At 32.6% G+C, this 14,404-nt stretch overlaps 1 protein-coding gene across 3 annotated transcripts in view; it reads right to left on the bottom strand.

Annotated features, from left to right (window-relative positions):
• Positions 1–14,404, bottom strand: part of RTTN (rotatin) — a 79,591-nt gene that overhangs the window by 56,620 nt on the left and 8,567 nt on the right. For 2 of the 3 annotated variants that reach the window (XM_079301480.1, XM_079301482.1), the window contains exons 9-16: positions 12,253–12,434; positions 9,255–9,370; positions 7,377–7,547; positions 5,891–6,103; positions 4,554–4,666; positions 3,310–3,436; positions 2,823–2,948; positions 690–809 (exon numbers count right to left, since the gene is read on the bottom strand). In XM_079301480.1, the coding sequence (XP_079157606.1) occupies positions 690–809; positions 2,823–2,948; positions 3,310–3,436; positions 4,554–4,666; positions 5,891–6,103; positions 7,377–7,547; positions 9,255–9,370; positions 12,253–12,434 (1,168 nt within the window). The remainder of the gene's footprint in view (positions 1–689; positions 810–2,822; positions 2,949–3,309; positions 3,437–4,553; positions 4,667–5,890; positions 6,104–7,376; positions 7,548–9,254; positions 9,371–12,252; positions 12,435–14,404) is intronic. The other variant, XM_079301481.1, reaches the window with a different exon arrangement.

Here is a 14,404-nt window from a genome sequence, read left to right as displayed (position 1 = left end):
CTATGAGCAGAGCACAAAAAAGAAATTTCAAGTACTAGTAAAAAAAGATTTAAGAATCCAGATGGAGCAATTAGGCTGAAAATCTGACTGTGAAAAGCAAAAGCTTCCTTTAGATCAAGCTGAGAGTAAAAATAATGAACATCAAATTTGTACATCATTGGAAACATGAAGACTAAGACTTAAGGCATACTTCTATAATACTGAAAACAAAACCACCAAAAAACAAAGATCAAAATATACTAAAAATATAGCTTAGGCTAATTGCTATTTTTTGATCAGAAAACTATTAGCACAGAGGAGCTACAGTTTTCAAATTTAAGACATGGGGGGCATTCTAGTAATTATTAACATATTTTAAAATAAGCATAAATGCATTAATCTGTACTTGTATTATCCACTCATATCTTCAAACCTTTTAATCCCCAGTCAGTACTGGCTCATTTGTACTACATGGAATTTCAAATTCCATATACAAGTAATACCAGGATAAAATGTGTCTACAAATTCAAGGTACTGACAAACTTTTACTGGTATTAGGGCGCCTATAAAACATTTCTCCATTTGACCTGATAGAACAAATCTGTATGTATGCTACTGTTAATCTATTTTCCTTTTGTTACTTCTATCTGTTATTTAACCTGATACACATGATTTCATACATCAAATTCAGATTAAGCACTTAGAAGTACCTGCAAAACAGGAACGACAGGACAGAGGGCCTCAATGAACTTGTTCCAAGTCAATGCTTCCATCATTAATCGTCCTTGCAACAGATGTATCAGAATGGTCTTGGCTGAAGAGTTCACCTGCTCAACAACAAAAAACACCAAACCACTAATGCAACCACCAATGTGCCCAAGTCAGTTTGTCAATGCTGTAATTGGATATGTGATACAAAAACATCTCAAAGACAAAATATTGTTACTGTAGAATGCTACATTTAAATTGTCAGTTGCACTGAATATTAAGTTGTTAGAAAAACCTCCAAGAGAGAAAACAGATAATTCTGCCTAAACAGCACTCAACCATTTTCTTCTCAGAACACTGGTATGTCTTTTCTGAACTAAAATAAACCATTACTTAAACTTCTAAACCTACTGGTCCCTCTATCCTGCAGGCAAAAGAAATTCTGTTTCTTTTTTTCCTGACCTTGCCCTTCTGGGACATTTTATTCCCAGTGTATGACATGCTTCTGAAGATAGAGAATGACAAGACTTAAAGTCTGTTATGTGGCCATTTCACTTTCCTGAGGCAGAATCAAACTAAGAAAGCTACTAAACATTTCCAGCCATATCATAATTAATCTGAAATTCTCTATCAAAAGCAAAAAAGCTATATGATACAGCACTTTTACTGTAATAATGTATACAATCTACATAATCAGAATATTTAAAAGCTAAAATTATTGATGCAGTGGGAACAGAGGAAAAAGCCCAGCTTACCAGAACTAACTCTTCTTTACATAGTATGAAAACACTTATCTTCAGCAGCTAAAGCCCTGCATTTTATGCCAGAGCTAAAAATCCTCTCACCCCAGGCAAAAAGGACATCCTTTAATAATATCGCTCTAGTCTATCTTTAGAGAAAGACTGGCTTTATACAATCATATGGCAAATATCAAGCCTAACCTTAAAATACAAGGTTCTTCTCAACTTTTTCCACAATGTCACATGCCAAAAAGATTAAACTGATGCTTTACAAACACTTAAGCAGAAATTATACAGCAAGAAATAAAATAAACTTAAAAATACTTGGATACGATGTTCATTATCTATTTTGCTAAAAATATAATAAAAATGCATTATAAGGTAGAGAACAAAAGGTGACAAAATTGTAAATAGGCACTATCTCTGATTTTTTAAATTCAGCATCAGTTGAAATCTATTTCTTTTGCTTGACCAATCACTAACGGAGAAAACTGTCAGTCTTTTTAATAACATATCCAAAGGAGTAGCCAAATGTTTTCCTTGCAGAAGATAAATTACATTCAAAGCATAAACATGTAGCACATTCTCAAAGATATATTACCTCTCTCTATAAAATGCTCACATCTAAAAAAATCAGTTTTAAATGGAACAGTGCATAGGACTGAATTTAAAACAAAATCTCACTCCCAAAAAGAAGCTAAAAATACATAAATAATTTGTTAGTTAGTGTTCTTTTTGACTGTAGGGATGTTATAGATCAGCTATAAAGGAGTTATGAAGAATATAAGTAACTCACAACTCCCTCCTTAGCTCTACAAGCTAGAAAACAGTGGACATGGATTAAGCAGTTGTGTGTAAATGATCCCAATGGAAATTTGGTCCTACTCTATAACATTATAGAACACTTCTATAATACTCTGCTAACTTTATTTAAACAGATGTTTGTGGTGGGGTAATACAATTTTATAGCAAAGACTTGCTAGATTTAAAATAACTTTTTGCTATTTCAGAGGTTACCCCACTTTTACAAAACTTGAGACTTCAAAGCTCATGTTTCCCATAAATGTGAAGCACCATACATACTTCTTCATCATACACACATTCTACTAGGGCTGAATATTACAGGAAAAAAGCAAAAATCTTATCTTCTTTCATTTTTCATTGGTCTTTATTACAGTTAATAGCATCCTATGCATATAATACTATCTTGTCTCAGAATTCATTATACTAAAAAAATTCTTCCATTTACTACAACGTTACTATTTGCTTAGCTTTTCTGTATGCAAGAAACCATACTTAGTCAAAACTTCAGGTAAGCATTAGACCACTATGGAGAATATCAACACCTCCTCTGAATGCATACCAACTTACAAACACAGCTAGTAAACACAGTACCTCATTCTTATCTTCCTGAAGGCCAAATGTACAGATTTCATATAACACTTTAGGGTGTAGAAGAAAATGTATTCCTTGGCAGATTGAAGGCATGGGCTTTGCAATATTATGAATACCTAAACAGTCCTTCAGTAAAAATAAAGTTGGTTAGTTTAAAAATTCAAGACAGTCTCCACTACCACATTTTGTTTTACACAACACAGCTCCAAAACAGGGAAAAAACCCCAACAAACAACATTTGGAGTATATAAAAGGATTTACATGTTCTTGGCATATCATTTTTAAGTGAAGTACCTGAAGTCTAACCTAACCAAGCAGATTTAATACTCAGAATGCAACAGCAAACTGCAAGCCCAGGCCTATGCTGATTTTTCAGCATATAACACGGTAAACAGAATTTGTATTAAAAATGCTTCTAATGATAAAACCATATAACATGCATTATTGAGTGCAACACCAAGAGTGTTCAGCAAGCATTGATTCAAACCTTCACCACTTCCAAACAGCAGCGATAGGCTTCAGCTTTTATATTCAACAAAGGGTGAGACAAGAGATGGAGAAGCATCTTCTGGCCTTCTACCTGCAGCAAGGAGTTGGCCTCTGCGGACTTCCAACTAAAAATGAAAAACAGTTAATTTAACTAATTTATTTTACAGTACCCAGAGATGCCTTCAAAAATTTTCTTGTTAAATTTCAGGATAATATTCTGAAAAACAGTAAAATGTTCAGAGATCACAACGCATTTGTCAAAATCATATCTATCAAAATCATATCAATCTTTGTGTTAGGATATGTTTATTCTTTTAAAGATGTAGGCAATCAAAGACCATAGTTTTTCAAAACTCTCATCAAAATTAAGAGTCTGAAAAACATTGATGTTCACCTGAAAACATAAAATTCTACTGAGTTACAGTAGACACCTTTGAGCATACATATGATTATAAAAAAATCTGTGCTTTGAGAATTTTTTCATTAAAGAGGCTAAAATCCATCTCTCTATCATGAAGTTAATTGATATTAGTTGAAAATAACTGGATTTCCTATTGCCTGAAATGATAGCCAAACACTAATTCTGAAATTACATTACAACACTGAAAAACATTTTGACACTTCGTAATTTGACATCACTTACTGGACAGCCCTTAAATGCAGTTTCCTGTGAAAAAAATTCCTAAAGTCAAGTTCTGAATCAAGTATAAAACTAAATTTCTGTTGTTCAAGAACTTTTCCAGGTACGATAAGGTAACTTATTCTCTAACTAGAGACATGGAAAAACTAAAAAAGTAAAAAAAAAAAAAGTTTTAAAGTGAGATGCCATATTGTAATATAAAGCATCTACAATAAAGGAAGTCCTTTTGGATTTCTGAATGTAAAATAAAAGTAGGCCATACAAATATACTCAGGGCAAAGGATTTTCAAGAAGTCTGAAAAACAAGTCAAAGTGTTTAAGACTGTTCCCTTATACATCACATACTTTACATTAAAAAAATCATAAAAACTTGTACATAGAATGCAACATTAAATTTTTAGCAATTGAAATTCAGTTTTTAAGAAATCCATCATAGAATGGCACAAATCAGTTAAAAGAAACTGTTCAATGGCCAAAGGAAAGTAATTGTTCCTACAGGGACTTCTCGTATTTGAGAAATCTTATCCACAAAAACCACAAATTAACAAACAAAAAAAACAGCACTTTTTTTCAAGTAGAGTTTGAAATAGTAATATACTTACATATTTGAGCATATGTGAATGCATTCTTGAAGCAAGGGAAAGTGTAGGTGGAAGGGTAGACTACTTAAAGCCTGATCTGCCAATTCTAGTAATTCAGGAAGATTCTTCTCCCCCTGTAAAGTAAAATTAAGAGAAAGAATGAAAATAACAAAATTATTAAAAGTATCCAATATTAGTACATAATATCTCCAAATGTATCATAATTGAATACTAAGTAGGTTTTTGTTCAATCATTCAAAGAGAAGTTTATAACTAATTCAATACATTTCAACAACAAAATATTTAGAACCTATTCAAGGGAGCAGAAAGCCCTGCTGCTGCTGAGTCCAAATAAACCTCTATCAAACTCAGTAGGAATAATGCATGTCTAACATTTCACAGCATGAACACCATAGCACTATTCAAATTTCTATTTTCTTATCAATATGCATTTTACGTGAGAGGAGTATAAAAAAAGACTGAACTATTATACTTTTAAGATTAAAGAGTAAGTTAGATTTTTTTTTAAATTTAAGTACATATGTCTTCATCATATTTGGCTACCAAATACATTAAACATGAGCCACTTAAATTTGATGGAGTTAACTTTGTTGTAAGGAGCATTTTATGAGGAAACTATTATTAACTTCAGAAGCTATCAAGACAAAGGAAAGATCAATTCTGATTTAAGACAGCACTATATTTATATTCTGTATGTTATTAATTTATTTTAGTATCAATGGAATCAATATTGTGCAAAATTGCTTATCCATTTGGATAATGGAGAATATTTCAGTACTGTGCTAAAATCTCTTAACTAATAAAGCAGTTGTCTCCATAACAAAATGAAACACAAATCTCAACCAGTCTAGTACTTGTTTATTACAGCTGTAATTGCCAAAGTACTTGGGATTTAACATTTTCTGAACTATATATTTAACTCCTGGACAACACACATACACCCACACTATATATTTTAATAGATACAAAATAAATAGTGTATGATATAAATTTATAAATATGTACAGTATATAAAGATATATATTTATATACATGTGTATGTTTCTATAAATAAGCAGAGTATTTGCTGCTGCTTCCTTTTTGTCCTATAAGAGGTCCCATGTCTACTTTCAATTGTTTATTTCTTTGCTTTTACTTCAGATAAGATTTTTTACCAACATCATGACTAGTATTAATGAATTAACAAATGAAAATTAACTACACCTTGCATCATACAGAATACTCAATACTTGGGGATCTTCCTCTGCTATGCTAGACTTTAATTTTTAACAACGAGAAAATTAAGTGAGGAAAGAAATTTGTCTACAGGAAATATTTTAAATAATAAAGTTTCACACCTCCTTACGAACTTCAACCATAAAGCTACAAGTGCATTCAATTGAATATGCAGCTTCTGAAACTTGCTTATAAATACTGTAGTTCTCAGTACTCATCTGCTCCAGATACGCTGCTACAGATTCATGCACGCTTGGGTATTCCAAGGAGAATGACATATCCAGTGAGAGAAGAAACAAAGCATTCAGCAAACTCTTTTGTGTAACCTTACTTGCCTTTGAAAAAGAAAGCAACTGTCAGAATAACAGCCTGAAAATACAGTAAAACAATCAATAGCATTTGCAGTCATACAACAAGTACAATCATTATTGCTGCTACTTAAAATCTAGAGAAACGCATTTCAATAAATGAGTTTTATGTGAAGCATTATTTTTTCTTCATTAAGTAATAATTAATTAGGTGTCACTTCTAATATCAGACCTGCAACCAGTAACAAAAGTTGTGTGTGATCCAGGAACTGCACATTGCTGGCCAGAGTCAATTCACTGTCTGACCACGAGATGGCAGAGAATACACAAACCACGATTATTTCCGTATTTAAAAAAGCTGTCCACAATTCCACATGGTCATACTGCAAACTAAGAACCAGGATTTTTATTGTTGTTTTGGGTTTTTTCTTTTATTTTTAATTGCAAGTGAACATTCTCTCAACTTAAATTTTGACCTCAACTACAGTAGCTTTGTTCCAACTGTTACCCACAGAATGGAAACTTTGCATTAGGTACACAAGAACATAAAAGACAAAAATGATGAAAAGTCATTAGATTAGTATATCCACACTTATATTCAAGTATGAGACAATATTTGTGACAAAAACCCTGCAACTCAAAATCAATCTTCTACTCCAACTGACTAATGTCTAAGAAAAACTACATTCCACTAAAAACTGGTACAAAAAATTAAAACCCTTTCTGGTATAAACATCTAACACTTTCCATCACACAGAAACTTCATCAGATCTTCCCAGCTGAAATAAACAAAAAAACCCAAAAACTTCTCCACCCTAAAAAACAACACCCCAGCCCCAAGAGCTACAACAGAATTTTAGAAGAGCACTGAAAACAAAAAACAATTAAAATCACTCCAATTTACAAAACATAATTGCTTACTACATTCCATCAGATTAAGAGTGATGATTTTACACGTTACATAATTCTACTGTTCCTTGCATGCATACTACAAACGACCAGGGGGCAGCAGAGCTTTGCAAACCATACATCATATCAGAAAAAAAGAGTTACAGGAAGAAAAAGAACACTGAATAAAATGTTTCAGTTTTTTTTAAGATTTGCAATCTGCAGAATACACTGGTAACTGAAGAATGGACAAAGTTGCCATCTGTGATCATTCATCACCCAGTGTACATCAGATTCATTTCTCTGTCCAAGGGGCTATTTTTTCAGTATTTATCCCTGAGGAAGTGATCTCTTTCTGCCTTCCTAAAATGCAAAACCAAGAGACAATCACTTATAATTAGTGATGACATACCTTTTCTACGGGGAGAAGTATTTGGAGCAATCTAACAGTGAAGAGTGAAATGCTAATAAATGCCATTCTGTGATGCACCAGCATCACCTTGGGCTGTTCTGCACTTATATTGCTTTTGTGATATAATATAGTTTCTCCAAGCAAACCCAAGACCAGAAGCAATTTGTCCTTCTGAAAACAAAATCAGAAATACAATAATTAGAAAAAAAATGAAACATCACTGTGTATTTACAGTGTTTACACACCAACTGCAGTATCATTAGCACAATTATGCCACATAAGCTAAAATTGCAAAATGCTGCAAAATACATAGTATTGTGTTTGTCACCTAGGCATTAGTCTTAGACCTAAGTCTACTTTCACTATTAGTTCTGAATACATTGCTCAATAACTATTTATTCCTGGTTGCTCCTTTCTTCCTCTTTTCCACTTTTGTCTCTCCCCCCACCACCTTAATTTCTGCTCACTATCCTTTAGACCTTCTGAAATTTCATCTATTTTGAAGTTCAGTCTTAATAAGGAAATATTAATCCTGGTTTGAATCTGCTAATAAGCTTTACCTTAAAATTAAAAAAAACCAAAAAAACAAAAAACCCTTTCCAAATCAATTCACAGTAAGTTTGAAAACATCAAAGAGTTTTTTACCCCGATTTATTCTCAAAGGAAACAGAAAACATTTTTCTTTCTATTCCTTATTTTTAAAAATCAATACAACTATATGTCATTACCCACCTTATTTGCAGACGTTTGGTTGTTAGTAGCCTGGAAACAAACATTATCCTACTAATAATTATCAGTATGGTATACATATGATATATTCTACTGTATTTTGACAGATTTACAGGCAATGAAACATACTGATCCAGATCATAAAACAAGTAGACAAAGAGATATTAAGTTTCTGAGATTAAATATTCTGCAAGGAATCTTCAGCACTGATGTGACATTGATCAATTACAATACACTTTCACAGACTGGCAGTTTAAATTAAAAGAAAAAAATTCTCATTCATTAATAGGTCCCATAAATACAAATATTAACATTTATAAAATAGAGAATAGGAAAGCCTAAAGCAGTATTTTAATTAATTAGTATTGCAGCTGTCATTGTTTCCTATTCAGTGGTATTTTCACAAATTCTAATTCAAGTCAGGTGCATTTAAGACATTTAATTCAAGTCATTAGACAAGTTTCAGCCTGCAGCTCTGGTATGTTTGTTACATGCCTGAGCCATGTCAGCTTATACTTCAGCTTTCACTTGTCTTCAAAAAAGCAAGTCATAATAATTTTATCTGTTATTCACTTATTTTACAATTCATGTATATAACAACTCTCAACTGTGCTCAGCAATTTTTTTAGTCAACGGCACCTTAATGCTTTGGATCTCTGCTGGGCCTAAAAGGCTTCTCCTTTCTTTTGCAGCTAAGCAACATTGTTAGGATATCTGAAATTTGTTCAGGGAACTACAGGTCCTGTGTAGGAAATGGATGGCATGTATGCATCTTCGAATTTCAGTCTCGGATATTAACAGTTATCTCCCTAATTTTAAACGGATTGTTTATAAGGAGCAAAGAAATGGAAAGTTGTTATGTACATCAGATTAGTATCCAACATTTGTAGTCAGTATTTCTCCCTCAGATTCCCCTCCCTACATGTATTTCTTTCAATGGTTGCTTGTTTTCTTGAGGTAAAACTGCAAGTATTGACTGCTAAAAGAATTTACAGTTTAAAAAGTGTCCTCAATAGAACTAGCAATAAACTACTTAAAATGTTCAAAAGCACAGCTCAGCAGAAGCTTAGATATATGAATCACTGCAGAAAATGTCAGAAGCTTATAAAAGGAGACCAATATGGTTGATCAAAGCCTGAAGAATCTTACCAATTCCAATGCAAAAAGGCTGTCATCTTCCCAAACATTTTCGGAAATAGCATCACTAATAAGGGACATGTCTCCAACAAGCAATTCAAGAACTTCCATTGTCACTCTTCTACTGCCTACAAACACAAATGAGAGGATAAATTCAAATATAGACAAAATTTTGATATTCAGAAGACACTACTGTAAACAAGAAATTGTTTCTCATACAAAATTCTGGTATTTCAATTTTTCTATATGCTTCTACAAAACTAATGCTAACTGTCCTCAACGAGTAATAGCTCTGAATCAGAGAGGGCAATAACCAGCTAAAGTCATAATAGATTAAAGCAATTGTATACTCAGAAAAAAATCTGAATTTCCTTAGAACCTATTGCAAAATTATTTAAGAAAATAATCATGAACTTTACTACAGTTGTAAATCTGATCCCTGAACTTTTTAAAATTTCATAATAAAGTCATATAAATAAATAAATAAATTTCTCCCATCCAGACAGCTATGTTATAAATCTTCTGCATACAATACTCATTCCCATTAATCTGCATTTTTAGTATAGGAGTGCCTTTCTTCACAGATTATTCTGTTTGAGAACTTTTAAAAGACAAAGAGATGCATACCCACTTAAGCTACATGCATTGTTCTCCATAACAGTTTCGCCTTTGTTTTTAGGCTGGTATATATTAATTTTCATTTCTTCTTCTGGGTGTCTCTTAATAATAAGGCTAATTTGGTCTATTAGTGACTTTTATCCTCTGTGCAATTTTGAACTTGAATATGTGGCCACAAAGAAACTTGGCCTGAGCTTAGAAATCTACAGCCCACATTTACTACAAATATAAACCTCCTTCTATGTCCCCAGATAATGAGAAAACAGAGAAGTTAGAAGGTTTTACGAAGAACAAGGCAGAATATCTGGAACCAAACCAAATATTTTCAACCTCACACAAGTGAGGATGCCAAAACTGTCTGACATCTTAAGGAACCATACGGTGACAGTTTCCCTTAAATATTCAATGTAGTGCAACTGTTGGCTTAGTTACTTGTTGATGGTATGTTTCTATTTTAAATCATAGATGGATTTCACACAACATAATTGAATTTTCAATGTATCTTTTAACTAAGATAAAAATTCTGCATCTTTCAAAATCCTCAAACAAAATCTGCTTAAAAAAGATAAAGCTCTACTTGTTTGTTATAATTAAACATTAATTTCTTTGTGTATTTTTCTATCTCTTGTAAATTTTACACACTGCAGAAGCCTTGCTGATACAGTTGAGGAAAAAATTTTTATCTCTGTATGTCACTAGAGATGTAGTGATAATGACCACAGCTTCTGCAATTTGCAGCTTCAGTGATCTACTTTGGGTGAGAAATGACAGAATTGCACAAGGCCTTTTTGGAAGCTTGCTTTTGCCTATCTCACAGAAGTTCTGTTTTCCATTGATGTTAGGTCAATTTAACTGAATAAAGTTCTCCATCTTAACAAAACAAAAAACGAAAAAAAACCCCAAAACAAGCCCACACCACTATTGATTTCTGCAGTGACTTTGCTCACAAGGTAGGTCACCACAAAGGAAGAACAATGCCAATTAACATCTCCACATTGAACAGAATTTAAGCTTAACTAAAATACACATCATATTGCAAAGTAAAAGGCAGCAAATTTTACAATAAGCTTACCTTTTTTCCCTTTACCCAGTGATTTAAACATCTAGAATAAAAGTTACAATATACCATATAAGTTGAAAATAATGTTCATAAAAATGCCTGTTGATTTTACTAAAGATAAAAACCCAAAATATAACCACATGAGTAACTGTGTGTTACTGTCTCACAATATCACACTGTCTCACAGTGTGCTTTCAGATCACAGGCTTTCAGATCAACAGGAACAGGATAAAAATATAACTTTGCTTACAATCTGTGGCTCATTACAGCACAGTGGAAAAATGAAGAAATATCACCAAGGAGAGTTTAAAAAGTGTAAAAAAACTTAAGGAGAAGATAAACAAAGAGAGGTCCACCTTTTCAGAAAGTAAAACTATTTTCATTCTATGATAAGATTGAAAGAAAGAACCTTGAAATGTAGAAAAACTGTCTTTTAACTCTGCAGATTTGAAGTGACAGGCACTAGAAATGGAAAAGATAGAAAATACATTTTCTGCAGTTTTACATTATAAATAAAAGATGCTAGAAGTCATGATTATGCTTGTGAATAATTAATATTTAAATACCACTATTCTGAAAGGGAAAATCAAAACTTTAATTCATTTTAGTTGGTTTATAACAAAAAAGAAAAAGGAATAATTTTCATACATATTTCATAGAATTTTTATAAGTTGAAGCCTCTAACTTTTAGTATCCTAGTCATAGATAGATGCACATTTCCAGCTCTTATATTTGAAACCCTGATCACATTTACCAATACGTGTTTTGAATGACATTATATTTTACAACTAAATACCATTTTAGACTACCTAGGAGCAAAAAAGGTTGTCCTCCAACAGGGCTTTGCAGTTTAGAAACTTTATAAATTAAAATTCGAAATTAGGCTATTATTACTTATGTTCCTTACACCATTTGTTACTGCATTTGTAAAAATGAAAACAAGCCTTTCACCAGAATTTTTATTATTTCTTCAACAGGAGGAAAATTGTGCTTAAATGGATCCTTTTGAGAACAGCTTTGGTTAAGACCAGTTATTTTTTCATCTTCCTGAAAGACATTTTATTCTACCACACCATTTTTCTACCATACACTCACTTCCTGCCATTGTCAGTAAAAAAGCACTTAAAACTTCTGCAGCAATTCCAGAAATCAATCAGAAGATTCAAACAAAGTCCCTAGAAAATATCTGCTGCAACTAGCCACAGTACATCAGTAATCATCTGTGCTTTATTTTTTTGAGGAACTCACCTCATCAATCAACTTCTCAAGAGTATCCTGTATTAAGGATGGGAAAGATACGTATGTTAAACACTTAACCCAAAACTTTCTCACCTGTTCTTAGAAGAGGTATTGCATTTTCCAAGATGGAAACACAGAACTGAGGAAGGCTAAGCTGCTTCATCTGTAACTCCAAAGTGTCCTCATTTTCAATATCTGGTAGGTCAATATGTCCTATTTCAAATGGGGAATGCAGAGAGATTCTGGAGTTTGCATTTGCTTGAGTACTGTTCCCACTTAAAAGCAAACAAAAATTTTTAAAAAATAAACATAGTTAATTCTTGCATAGAGAAAACACATATGTACAGATGTTAAAAATAGCATCAAGTATTTTCATGACTCCCTTCATAAGCAAATCCTTCCTCCCATCCCAATCTCTCTGCTATCTACCAGTGTTGCAGGAAGAGGGGGATTCTGTTTGTTTATTTTTTTAAATGTCAGAACAGGTAGCATCACAAGTGAATGCCTAATGTTTTGGCAATCATCTTCAAAATCACTTAGCACTGTGTACTGGAAGAAATACACCTGCAATGAATACAACATTGCATGAGAAATATCAGTTGATTTGGATTTTTTTTTTTTTTTTAATGAACAGTGAAAATTAAGAAGCATGAGCTACATTTACTCCTTAGGACTACCTTGTCCACTGTAAAACAGGAAGTATTCCTTTATCCAAAAAAGCCTTAAGTGTAATCAAGAATATACTAGAAAGTATACAGAGTGCTATTAAATTATAGACATATTTTTAATTATTAAATATTTTATCTATAATATATGAATATATAATTAAATATAGTGTATATGGTTCATATATTATAAACAATAAATAGTTTATAACTGTATTAGTTTTCAACTGTTTTCAGTAATAATCTAATTCCACCGTGAACATCATAATTAATAAAAATCAGAACATATTTTTTAAGCTTTGTTATCTCAAACAATGTTCAGCAATCTTGATTTAGTTAAAAAACCTGTATGACTCATGACTGGGTTTTTTTGGTTCCCTTTTGTATTACTGAACAAGCTGAAGAAACTGAATTGTGTCATGACTGTGTTACATTCCACTGTCTAATTAAATGCAAAAGATGTCTGTAAGAAGTTAAATGCCAACTGATTAAGAAGTCAACAGAAAACTACAAGTGAAATAGAAGAGTTCACCAACATGTAGTTGGGGCTTGGCTGCACTTACCAGAGGAAAAGGAAGAAGAGGTATCAACCATAAAAACAATTCAGAAGAGGAAAGGTTAAGTTTCCAGGCAGAATTTGAAACAGACAAACAGATAGATTGAAGAGTCTCAAGATTAAAGAAGAAGGAAAAGAAGAGTTACATATAGAATAGCAATAAACAAATTTACATTACAATTATGTAGAAAAAGACAAGATTCACTAAAAGCAGCTCTTCCTTATCAAAATCAGAAATACCAGAGCAACACAACTGTCATTTCCCTCCATCATATCTTCTACCCAACATCATGTTGTTCTTTATGCTAGTTCTGGGCTAAATTATACTTTTGTAAGAAATGAGATTCATGGGCAGTGAGCAGGTCTACTGCAGCACACAGGATGCAAGGGGATAAAGGTGTGCAGTCATGAACAGCTCATAAAATCACCCTATTAGCACTCACTGGTTTCTAGAAGTCTCATCACTGTTGAATTATTACTATATGGTACTTATTCTGATGCAGTTTTAATTTCTAGACTGACAACCAGGCCATAGCTCTCTCTTGCACAATATACACCAGCTGCTATAAAACTATTAACTGTCCAGCTTTGGGAAATGGCCAGGGCCTAGAAGGCATAAAGCCTGGAATTCATTGACAGTGCCATATTAGTTACATGTTAAAAAATTAATATATTAGACTTAAATAAGAATAACTTTTTAATACGACTGTCAAGAGGTATTTACAATCGAGCTATTCTCATCACAGACTATTTGAATACCTAGGAGGTACTCAATCACTAAGCCCATACATCACTGAGACTCAAAAGAACAACCAACAATGAAAACAGTACAGATTTACAAGGACTTTTAAAATCCCACATACTAGAAGACATTGGTACTTGAACAGCAGCTTTAAGTGTTTCAGCTGTGTCAAGACGAGCAACAAAACCACACACAAAAAATTCCACATTTTGAGGGTACACAGACAATTAATAATTTCATATAAGAGGCAAATATTTACATATTATAGGACTGAAATTTGTT

Source organism: Erithacus rubecula (genome assembly GCF_903797595.1).
Source record: "Erithacus rubecula genome assembly, chromosome: 3".
NCBI classification, from domain to species: domain Eukaryota; kingdom Metazoa; phylum Chordata; class Aves; order Passeriformes; family Muscicapidae; genus Erithacus; species Erithacus rubecula.
The sequence above is the reverse complement of the archived record's forward strand: the minus strand, read 5'-3'. Positions and strand labels throughout refer to the sequence as shown.